The sequence below is a fragment of the Neovison vison genome, chromosome 3 (genome assembly GCF_020171115.1).
Source record: "Neovison vison isolate M4711 chromosome 3, ASM_NN_V1, whole genome shotgun sequence".
Taxonomy (NCBI): Eukaryota; Metazoa; Chordata; class Mammalia; order Carnivora; family Mustelidae; genus Neogale; species Neogale vison.
Genome location: NC_058093.1, coordinates 197,693,159 through 197,705,315, shown reverse-complemented (window position 1 = coordinate 197,705,315; position 12,157 = coordinate 197,693,159). Strand labels below are relative to the sequence as shown.

Sequence of the window (12,157 nt, the reverse complement as noted above, 5' to 3'; positions counted from 1 at the left end):
TAAAACAGAACTATTGCTGTATCATTACAGACCATTTTCTTTATGCCTTTTCAACTTGAAGGGGAAGCTTCAAGTTTGTATTTCTCAGTCCCTCCTTCTGGAGTGCTCATAAAGCGCTCTCAGTGGTTTTTGCTACTGTGGTTGTTCAAAAGAGATTAAACCTTTATGCTGTCTACAGAGTAGCAGTTCTCAACCCAGGTTGCATGTACATCAGCTGTGAAGCTTTTAAAAAATACTGAAGACCGTGCTGTTGAGCTTCACAGACTTAACGGCACTTAGAACTTTCTATAAGCCAGGATTTCATGTTGGAGAACAAATATTCTTGTGTGCTAAATTGTGTTCATATTTTCAGTAAGTGAAGTTTGATGATGCACAAATTGAGTAAGACAACCATCTTTGGAGCATGTATGTGGTCGTGCTGATTGCTAGCGGTAGAAATGGTCAAATTACAGCTCTCTTCTGAGAGCTGTGCAAGGTTGTGGGTGTGAGGTAAGACCATGGAGGAGGAAGTGAGACTTGGTCTAGGCTTAGATGAATAAATGTTTTGTTTTGTTTTTATTTTACTTCCAGGGGCAAGTGCATTATAATTGCCATTCAAATGCATTAAATCTTTCATACAATCTTGTCCTTGCAGATTATAACAACATAGGAAAATTCTTAAATAGAATTTTGGGCATGGAAGTGCATCAGCAGAATGCGTTATTTCAGTATTTTGCAGACACACTTACAGCAGTTGTTCAAAATGCCAAAAAAAATGGAAGATATGATATGGGAATTTTAGGTAAGTGGAGAAATTTTTAAAAATGTCCTGTGTATTCCTAATAAAATGTTCTTTTTCCATTTACGTGTTGCTTTTTCTTGTTCAAGATCTTGGTTCTGGAGATGAAAAAGTGAGGAAAAGTGATGTTAAGAAGTTTCTTACTCCAGGATATTCCACCTCTGGTCATGTAGAGTTATATACTGTAAGTTTGGAAACGTGCACATTTAAGTGTAACCTCCTGTGATTGGCACTCACAGAACTGAGTGCGATTTAAGTTGTATTATTTCTTTTACAGATTAGTGTGGAGAGGGGAATGTCTTGGGAGGAAGCTACCAAAATTTGGGCTGAGCTGACAGGACCAGATGATGGCTTTTACTTGTCATTGCAAGTAAGACTCATGTCCTTGCCATGTTAACTGTTCAGATACATAATGCGTTGTAGCTGCCAGCACTGCAGTTATCTGTCCCCTTTGTGGCGGCTTTCTGATTGTTTTTCGCTTTTCTCTGATGTGATCGTTTTTCATTGTAACTGAGTTTGTCCTTCTACAGACGTTTTGAATTATTACATATTCTTAGTTAATCGGACCTTTTTATTTCATGGTGCAGTGACCTCTAAGCCTCCATAAAGGACTGCATATTTAGTTCTGTAGACCTCTAGTAAGCTTTATATCTGAAAGATTCACTTCTTAGTTATTAGTGTAAGTAATTCCTTAGGATTTGCGGGTAGAGCTCAGGATGAGGGAAGTGTAAATACGTATGTGTGTACATACCCATACATTTATATGTAGACACACGCACACCCACAGGTACGTGCGTGCAGATATATAACATCCAGAGTCAGGGTACGGTATCTTGAATTTTCCTGTTAAAGACTATAGAGTTTTTATGTTACTATTTTCTGATATTAATCTGCATGCTTATTTCTTCTACAGTAATCTTTATTCTTCATGGCACACAGGATGATAAAAGATTACGGATAATATACCCCAATATTCCTGAAAATAATTTCGGGAAAAAAGCATCAGCTTCTTTTGCTTTTGCTTCCCCCCCCTTCTCCCATTCCATTAAAAGACAGTTGTGCCATTTCTGCATTGTCCGCATATGGCACTTCTGTAGTATGCTTTTCTTTTAATACTTACTCTTAGCTCTAAAGGTAATTAATTTCAATTTAATGCTCACCTCTCACTAGTCCTTAGGTTGCTGTCTCTGATCATTTTATCTGAAGACTGTCCTGTAGTAGCATCCTCAAGAAGGGTTTATTCCTGAGGTGGTTTGTTTTTAGGTTTCTCTGTCTGAGAGAGACACAGAGCACGCATGCGTGTGCCTGCCTGTGCCCGAGCAGGTGGAAAGAGAGAATCTCAAGCAGATTCCATGCTGAGCAGGGAGCCTGATATGGGGCCAGATCCCAGGACCCTGAGATCATGACTTGAGCTGAAGGCAGAGGCTTAACTGGCTAAGCCGCCCAGGTGCCCCAGTGCTTCATTTTTGTGACTAAATAATGGTCCATTGTATGTATATACCACATTTTGTTTTTTATTTGCCGAATTTTTGGAGAGGCCAACTGTAAATGAGGACCAGGTTCTAGATGGAACTGCATGAAAGAGACTGTGTATGGTCATGCCAGAGGCAGTGCGAGACCATAGTTAAGCTATCTAGAGCAGGTGTCCCCAAACTTCTTTAGGATCAGATAGTAAATACTTTAGGTTTTGTAGGCTATGTGTAGTTTCTACTGACTATTCTTTTTCATTGTTTTTTTGTTTTTTCTTCCTTTTCCCTACCCTTCCTTCCTTGGTTTCTCCCTTCCTTCCACTGTTTTAAGCTTATTAGCTTCAGGCCCAGTTTGGTCACAGACCTGATTTTACTGGTACCTGATCCAGCAAAGCTGTCAAACTGAATCTGGCTCCTAATTAAGTGGTTTTTGAAAATCCTTTTTTTTTTTTTTTTTTTTTAAAGATTTTATTTATTTATTTGAGAGAGAGAGACAGTGAGGGAGAGCATGAGCGAGGAGAAGGTCAGAGAGCGAAGCAGACTCCCCATGGAGCTGGGAGCCTGATGTGGGACTCGATCCCGGGACTCCAGGATCACGCCCTGAGCCGAAGGCAGTCGTCCAACCAACTGAGCCACCCAGGCGTCCCGGTTTTTGAAAATCTTATTGAGGGCGCCTGGGTGGCTCTGTAGGTTGAGTGTCTCACTCTTGATTTCAGCTCAGGTCATGATCGCAGGGTCGTGAGATGGAGTCCCATCGGGCTTTGTGCTCAGTGCAGAGTCTGGTTGAGATTCTCTCCCTCTCTCTCCTCTGTCCCTCCCCCAGCTCCTGTGCGCTCGTGTGCATGCGCTCTCATCTAAAACAAGTAAATAACATCTTTGAAAAAAAAGAAAATCTTACTGAGATATTTGTAGATTCACATGAGGTTTTGAGAAGCGATACAGAGAACTTCCTTGTACACCAGTTTCACCAATGGTAACATTTTACAAAACTATAACATGATATCAAAACCAGCATTGTATCACTATTACATAATTCACCGCATTTTATTCAGATTTCTCCCTTAGATGGGATTTTGACAGGTACAGATTAGGGTCTTGGTTTTTGGCTTTTCATTCCAAACCGTTGCCAGAATTTACACACTGGTAGATTTTGAGGTAGTGCTGATCTACATCTTCAAGTGGAAGGGTGTGGTGATACTGGTCCTTTGTTACTTCCTGCATGGCAGCAGGTGATTGGATGTGAGGAGAGGCAGACTTAGAAGGGGCATCCATCCAGGAAGGTGCAGGTGTTTGAAACTCCACAAAAGTAAGCAGACATGCGGGACGCCTGGGTGGCTCAGTGGGTTAAGCCTCTGCCTCTGGCCCAGGTCATGCTCTCAGGGTCCTGGGATGGAGCCCCACATTGAGCTCTCTGCTCAGCGGGGAGCCTGCTTCCCCCTCTCTCTGTTCCTGCCTCTGTGCCTACTTGTGATCTCTCTCTCTCTCTGTCAAATAAATAAAATATTTTTAAAAAATAAGCAGACATGCTTCACAGTGTTTACCATGTGTTAACATTAGGAAAACCAAGTAGGAATTTCTTTTATTTCCCCTGTAGTGTGATGATTTATTTTGTGATTATAATGAAATAATTTGATGCTGTAGAGAGAGATCGCACTTTTATATGCTTTAAACATGGTCTTCTAAGTATAATAATTTTATTGAGTGTTTCACATCAACTGATAAAACATGTAAAATGTAATTTTTACCTTAACCATTGTTTTATAGACTTTGTAGTAATTATATAATGTTTCAAATCATTTGAACAAGTAAATGATAAAGGATCTTTAATATCCATGAAGAGAAAAGTAAAATACTAAAAAAAAAAAAAAAAAGTAAAATACTGTTTTTGTCTTTTATCGGTGTAAGAATTATCTTTTTTTTTTTTAAAGATATTTATTTATTTATTTGACAGAAAGCAGGACAGGGAGCACAAGCAGGGGGAGTGGGAGAATCAGGCTTCCCACTGAGCATGGAGCCCAACGTGTGGCTCGATCACAGGACCCTGAGATCATGACCTGAGCTGCGGGCAGACAATTAGTGACTGAGCCACCCAGGCATCCCAAGAATTATCCTAATACAAAAAACAGCTCAGTGAGCAATTTGTTTTGTAGAAGAGCTGGCAGAGTATCTTTACTTTAAAACTTTTCTTTTTCCTTCAGTTTTGCTCCAGAGATTATTGCTTGGAAATTGTTCGCCATTCTTAGAGGAGATACGGATTTTCTAATGTTAATTTTCCTTTAATTTAATAGGCCTTTTAATAGCTCCTTCCTCTTAGCATTTCTGCCATAAGTCCAACTCTTTTAAAAAATTGAAAATATATGTAAGTTCCATCATTTGTCTGATGCATCCATTTCTTCCACTTCTACATACATGTTTATTATTTGCTCAACATTTTGGCTTTTTCCTGTCATAGCTTTATTGTTTACAAATCATGTGACCTGTCAATTCACTCTTAATGGCAGCGATGGGGAGAAACAGCCGTATTGGGTTAGTAGATGAGTGCAGGGAACCCATGGGTGATCAAAATCATCCTGGAGGTTATGTTTCATTGTAACTTCAAGGAGAGGAACTTTTTTTTTTTAAAGATTTTATCTATTCATTTGAAAGACAGAGATCACAAGTAGGCAGAGAAGCAGGCGGAGAGAGAGGAGGAAGCAGGCTCCCTGCCGAGCAGAGAGGGGCTTGATCCCAGGACCCTGGGATCATGACCTGAGCCGAAAGCAGAGGTTTAACCCACTGAGCCACCCAGGTGCCCCTATTTTTTTTTTTTTTTTAGATATTTATTTATTTATTTGTCTGAGCTAGAAAGGGCACAAGCAGAGAAAGCGGCAGGTAGAGGGAGAGGCAGGCTCCCCACCTAGCAGAGAGCCTGATGGTGGGACTTGATCCCAGGACCCTAGAATCCCGACCTGAGCTGAAGGCAGATGCTTAACCAACTGAGCCACCCAGGCATCCCGAGAGAAACGTTTTTTAACAATGTTTTATTATGAAAAATGTTAAACATAGAGGTAATAGGATTTTCCTCCAAAGACTCTGCCCCACTACCTAGACTCCTCCCTCATGGATGTCTGAGGCAAGAACATGGACTAGAACAAGCACAGTTACCACCACTGGACACTAGTGCTTAAAGCTTTATTCAAAACAGTCTACTAAGAAGTATCTTGGCCCTCAACGTATGTGTTCAGCATACCCCACATTTAGGACCCAGGAACGTTTATTTGGGTCGGGCCTCGTGAAACTCAGGTAGATGAGCAGCTGCCATCCTTGTCCACAGTTACCTGTCCATGTGCTTACTCAGCATTAGTCTTTCAGAGGATTGATTTGCTAATGTGATGGTGCAAACAAGCTTATCTTCAAGTGTGCAGCACGGATCCTTATACTTTCTCTCTCTTTTTTTTTTTGAATAGATAAGGAACAACAAGAAAACTGCCATCTTAGTTAAAGAAGTGAACCCTAAAAAGAAGCTTTTCTTAGTTTATAGACCAAATACTGGGAAACAGCTCAAATTAGAAATTTATGCTGACCTAAAAAAGAAATATAAGAAGGTATTTTTTCATTTGTACACCTTATACTATTTATGAGTACTTGTTTTATAACATGTTGAAACTGTTTAGGAGAGCTATATGTCTATATTTTAAGGTGGTTTTGTCAATTTTTCCTATTTGATTACTGGAAAATTGTTTTCAGAAAACATGTTGTCCAGTGTTGCTGCATTAACATCCCAGTCTTAATGTTATCAACCATTAAGAAAATTGTAAAATGATTATTTGAAACAGCTTGTGTTGTCAGAAAAGGAAACTTCCAGTGCTAACTACAGAAATTAGAACCGCCATATTTATATTTTGCAGTGATTTGTAGAAAAACAGTGAATGACAACGTTTTTTCCTAACATTACTGTTAATTTTTAGTATTACCTTATATTACTGTTTCTCCTGGCCAGTTTCATTTGTAAACAATTGTGATTAAACTGACTGTTTGAAACATTTATTACATAGGAAGTCCCTAATGGCAGGACTTCATGAGTGGCACGCAAATGCAGCCAGTAGCAAGGGCCAGATTGTTCATACCGAGACGTGTGTAAGTTGGCTTAAGAGACTATAAGAAGGCGACCAGGTTGTTTAAAACAATACTGTTTAAATGGAATTTTCGTCTTATTTTCACAGGTAGTCTCAGATGATGCCCTGATCCACTGGTTAGATCAGTATAATTCATCTGCAGATACTTGTACTCATGCCTATTGGTTAGTATTTTCATGCTTCTCACCATATTATCCAAAATGTAATCAATATTTAATTTAAAAACACCTTCACTCTCTAGCTGTCCACAAAGAGATTATTGTTAGGTGTCATTCCTTCTATCAGAGATACTTGTCTGTCGGTGGACCACGCATACTGGGTGTCCCCTCTGCTCTTCACTAACGCTTGTAACTTCTGACCAAGTGTTGTCAGGCCATACGGACTTGACTGTCATTCTTCTTGCTGAGACTTACTTGTTTTCCCTCCTTCTTTTCTTCCTTCCCTTCCTTTATTTTTTTTTTTTCCCCTTTCTTTTTTTAAAACTTTACTGGTGTCCCTGATCAGTTTCATTTTTAGGGCTAGGGGATTGTAGGAAACTAAGAGTTGCTGACAGCACCAGAAAATGTGTTGTTGAGCCTGGGAACTGATCCTGCTGTGCTACTAGGTTGGCTCAGGGCTATTCTTTCGAGTCACAATGTAATAAATGCCTCTTACAATGTTCATTTCAGGGCCTTGTATGGGATATTTTAATTGCAGATCATAGGTTTCACTGTTTTCTTATCCACTTAACAGTCAGTAGGGTGTGCAGCCCACTTTATGAAAAGGAATATAGGATGTAGATGAATTTTAGCTAGGTGTTTTTTAGACACATGTAGGTAGGTAAATTTGAATGGAGCAGTGTTTCGTTTTCATTTTGAGAGCAGATTAGTGCTTTTCGAAATTAGGAAAAGTTTTCAAGATAAAATATTTTTAAAGTTAACTTACAGAAGTTCTCTCTAAAACATTTGCTTTGAGTACTAGCAAGAAAGGTGCCCGATACTGTGTGTTTTCTTGAATTATTATTTGAAAGATGATTTTTTTTTTTAAGATTTTATTTATTTATTTGACAGACAGAGATCACAAGTAGGCAGAGAGGCAGGCAGAGATAGAGGAGGAAGCAGGCTCCCTGCTGAGCAGAGAGCCCGATGCGGGACTCGATCCCAGGACCCTGAGATCATGACCTGAGCCGAAGGCAGCGGCTTAACCCACTGAGCCACCCAGGCGCCCCTTGAAAGATGATTTTATTGATGAAATGTCTAAATAATTTTAACCGTAAACCATGTCTTTCTTTTTTACAGTATTTAAAAAATTTTCATTATTTTGGTTTGCTGAGGCCTTTCCCAGTTCAAGATTTAGAATATATTGGTTTAATAATTTTTAGAGGTAACACAAAATTATTTGATAAGCTAACATTAATATAGTAAACTGTTGGATGTTAAAATGACAGACCTTTTAAATGGATATTGAAACCAGTAAGTTAACCGTTTTACAGGGAGTTGGGCCCCAGAAATTTTATTTTCTAAAATAAATCTTAGAAACTTAAAAAATTGGCAGTAATACCTTAAATTAGATAGGATGATCCAGTATGTTAAAGGATGTCATCTAAGAAACTGTCAGTAAAGAAGGGCAAATCGTGCCAGAACATTGTCCAGTTGAAACCTAGGTAGACTTTGTGAGACGTGTGTGTGTATGTCTATGTATACATATATATTTTCCCCCCTATCTATCCTAGGCGTGGCAACTGCAAAAAAGCCAGCTTGGGATTAGTTTGTGAAATAGGTCTTCGCTGCCGCACGTATTATGTATTATGTGGCTCCGTTCTGAGTGTCTGGACAAAAGTTGAGGGTGTTCTAGCATCTGTCAGTGGCACAAATGTGAAGATGCAGATAGTTCGGCTAAGAACAGAGGATGGACAACGTATTGTAGGTGAGTTTAATTTTGGGGGTTTGAGTTATTGGGAGAAAATCAGAGCCTTTTTTTAAAAAAAAAATTATTTCTTACATTTAAAAAATCTCAGTATCTATTCTAGTAGTGGAATAGAACTTGATATATATGTTCTTAAAAGGCTGAACAGAAGGTAAGCCTTCAAATGGGCATTGTTGATTCTGGCTGAAGTTATAATACGGTCATTTCCCTTACACTGCTCTCAGCTGTTCCTGCTCCCCTTCCTCACTGTTGCCGTCTGCACAGCCTTTCTTGTGTAAAGACTAAGCCCGCCTCTTGCAAGGAGTCCCAGAAGTCTGCTGTTGGATGTTCACTGAGTCCACATCGAGACGGAAACGAGTGTTGATGTGCACAGAGGCCGGCCTGGAGCTTTGGGGAGAGCATGGGCAGAGCAGGCCAGCTGCACCTGCCGCCCGCTCACAGGCTTTGCAGGGAGCTTTCCCTGTCCCTCCACATTTGTTTCATTTGCCACAGCCTTCCTTTTTTATCTTGGGTTGCAGATTGGCAGTCTGTGGGCCAGAGGTAGTCCATGAACATTTTTTTGGCCCTCAAATATTTTCAGTTGTTGCAAGTTTGCATTTGAATTAGTTGCCAACATTTAAAGGTCAGAAGCAGGGCTTTTCATTTTATCAAAAGGTGTGTGTGTGCGCACACACTGCTGTGTACACACATCAGCTTCTGTGATGCATCGAGCCCCTGTTCCCAGATGAGAGGAGTTCAAGTTCCTTTGCCAGGACGTCTACTTTCCCCCATTTGCTAACATCTGTACTGTGACCGCTTGGCAGTTAACCTGCTTCAGTCAGCCTTTGAGTTTGCAGCCACTGTCCTGTGCTCTTCCTGCTACGTTAGCACTTGGCCAGGGAAGGTTGTGTTGATGTGCATTTGTGAAGCTGCAAAGATAGATCGGGAGACACTGTACTTGACCTTTCTGTTCCACCACCAAGTTGGTGTTGCTGTAGACATGCAGGTGCTTAGGTATTTGTGGATGGTGCTGCCGAGGAATTAGGTTACTTCTGAAGGGGCCATTTCCGTTATTAGGTATTTATTTCATTTTTGTGTGGCGTCGTCTTTGTTCCACTTAATAGTGTGCTTCACTCGGAATGTGCTGTGAAGCTGGAATATACGGCTGTCTTGGATGCACCCTCCCAAAATTCTTGTTTCTAATTGCAGGTTTGATCATTCCTGCAAATTGTGTGTCTCCACTTGTAAATCTCCTGTCAACTTCAGACCAGTCCCAACAGCTTGCGGTCCAGCAGAAGCAGCTCTGGCAGCAGCGCCACCCGCAGAGCATCGCCAACTTGAGCAACGCGTAAGAACAGACAGGTTTCGACATGGATGTATCTGAAATGCTGTTGAAGCATATCATTTGCATAAAAATCAGGGACAGTTTCCAAAGAATTATAATTTTTTTTTCAGTTGTGCTCTCTCTAGTTAATTTTTTTGGGAGTAAGGACAAACCTGGAATAGATAGCAAAACTGAAAATCAGCAGTGCCGATGGGGGTACATATGTCTTTCCTTTGCTTTTCCCATGGTACTTCCCATATGCTTTTACTTTGGGTGAGCAGAGGGATATGTGCGCGTGCGTGTGTGTCTGTTTGTTTGTGAGTTTGTTAAAGGCTACAAACCACAATTGGTTTAAAAATGCTTGGAACTTCCCAAACTGGCTTTACTTTTATGTTACACAGTGCTCAGGGTTAACGCAGTACATCCATGCAACTGCTGTGGGAGTTCTCCCCGGATGCATGTGTTTTGAGTCTATAAATATAGAAAATATATATTGGTTTCTTTTTCCAACTTATTAAACAATAGGTTTATTAAAGCATGAAATGAAAGGTTGCATATCATGCATTCAGGTTCTTTTCTAGTTTTGTTCTGACAGTGCATGTCTTTGAAAGCATGCGTAAACAAGACTAAAACAAGTCAAGTAACGGAGAGAAACATTTGTAGATGTACAGCATTGGTTATTGCATTTTTATAGTGTTTATACCTGGGTATTGCTTCTTACCCTGCAAATCTTATCCCTATCCCCATTCTCCCTGCCCCAGGTTTCTGGTCAAGGTAATGAGTACATACATTTTTTTGTGGTAAAACTCTTAAAAAGTTAATTTTAATGTATTAATAGTATTCCTAATGTGTGCTGCAAAAATGGCTACAAGCCTGCTTTTCTTAAAATTACATTTTCCTTAACTTAAAGATAGTTTTAGAAAGAAATACAAATTGGCTTCCTTCTTGCAAACAATCTTTTTTTTTTACTTCATTATCTTAATTTGTCACTCATAAAAAAGGAAACCGTACTTGAGCTGTAAACTAGACAATGAGGAGACACTTGAGGCTTCTGCTGTATGTTTATTTCTTGTTGTTATTGTTGTTACCCAGTAACGTGAATATTGTTTAATGTGTTGTAAGACATTGTAGAGTTTATCTCAAGCTGTTAAAAATGGTGATGTACAAATGTGAATAGATACTTATCTACAATATGGGTGAGTTTTGTTTCGCCTATAATAGATGTTTATAAAAACAAGTGAGGGGACAATTGGTTCTTTTGTTTCCTTTTGTTCCCCCCCCCTTTTTTTTTTGCTTGCACAGGTTGCACTATGAAAAATTGAGATTGTATAAACCTGGTCAAAAGCTACAAGATACCACAATCTTGTAGGTGTCAAATAAAAAGTTATGATACTAACCAGAAGTGGACTCGTGTTTAGGCCCTCACCACCTTCGGAAGCAGTCCGTGACGGGGACTCCGCAGAACTCGAGTGTTGCTCGGCGCTCAGAGAGCCTTCTGTTTGGACTTCTGTCGGGCTCACCCTCGAAACGGAGATGGTGTCGAGGAAGGGGTGAAGTGATGGATCTTTTGAATGTTGCTCAAACTGAATTGTTCTCTTTTGTTACTTTTTAAACTTTTAGCGAATCAGGTGGGATGTATGTTCAGTGAAGGCAAGCTAGGGCTTTCCTCTTCCTGTGTTCCTTTAAGCCCCAGTTCGTTCATGTCAAGTTTACTGTAAGTTTCCTTTGGATTTATTTATTCTTAATACCTAGAAGAACACATTGACGGTAATTTCTGTTCTTTGGCATGTTTTGCCAAGTGGATGCAACTTTCTTCCTCAGTCTAGGCTGTCTATCTCAGGCCTGATCCATCTGAAGATCGACCAATGTTCCTTGTTAGGGCAGATCGTTCCATCTGCAGCAAAGCTTCTCAGTTAGTTCCTCTCCGTGGAAACCGGGAGCTGCACAGCGTCCATCAGCACGCTGAAGTGAAAGAGAGTTGGGGGCGGGAACCCTAACAGACCTGCTCCCCTCAGTGAGACAGAATGGCAGATTTCTCATGGGCTCTTGCCCAGCTTCCCTCTTTTGTGTGTGGGGTTATCTTTCTCGCAGGGTGTGCTTATTTCCAAGCATCAGTACGAGGATTCTGTAGGATGCGGTTAGTTGACCCCCACAATTCCTGATGCAACGTTTGCCCTTTGCAGCTATCTTGATGCAAAGGGCATCAGTATATTCTGTTCTTTGAGAAACAGCTTTGTTTTGCTCTAGAAATAAGGTCCAGAAGTAAGGCCTCTGAAAAGTCTCCAAGGAGACCTCAAAAAGGCGACCAGTGTAAATGGAGGGGGACCCGAGCTGCCACATCCCCCTGTCCATCATACCCATCATGGCATGGGCTGTGTTAAGCACCAAGTGTGTGCTGCTCATCCCCTTCCCTGGAGGTTGAACACAGGACCTTGACACTGTGCCCTTACCTAAGTCAGCAAGTTCAGGTGGGTCAGCATGGGGCTGCCCAGCATTCAAGGCCCTCCTCTGTCAAAAAATCAAGTCTTAACAACAGCGAACTTCTGTAAAACAGGCCCATGTATTTCAGGATCTGAATGCTGCGTCT

The 12,157-nt window shown here is 40.6% G+C and overlaps 1 protein-coding gene across 3 annotated transcripts in view; it reads left to right on the top strand.

The window, feature by feature from the left end:
- The window catches only part of SBNO1 (strawberry notch homolog 1), a 54,431-nt gene extending 43,459 nt beyond the window's left edge, over nt 1-10,972 (top strand). For all 3 annotated transcript variants that reach the window (XM_044243493.1, XM_044243491.1, XM_044243492.1), the window contains exons 26-32: nt 635-781; nt 868-962; nt 1,056-1,148; nt 5,694-5,831; nt 6,450-6,526; nt 8,074-8,267; nt 9,456-10,972. In XM_044243493.1, the coding sequence (XP_044099428.1) occupies nt 635-781; nt 868-962; nt 1,056-1,148; nt 5,694-5,831; nt 6,450-6,526; nt 8,074-8,267; nt 9,456-9,598 (887 nt within the window). In that variant the 3' untranslated portion in view covers nt 9,599-10,972. The remainder of the gene's footprint in view (nt 1-634; nt 782-867; nt 963-1,055; nt 1,149-5,693; nt 5,832-6,449; nt 6,527-8,073; nt 8,268-9,455) is intronic.
- Nucleotides 10,973-12,157: the final 1,185 nt, after the last annotated feature.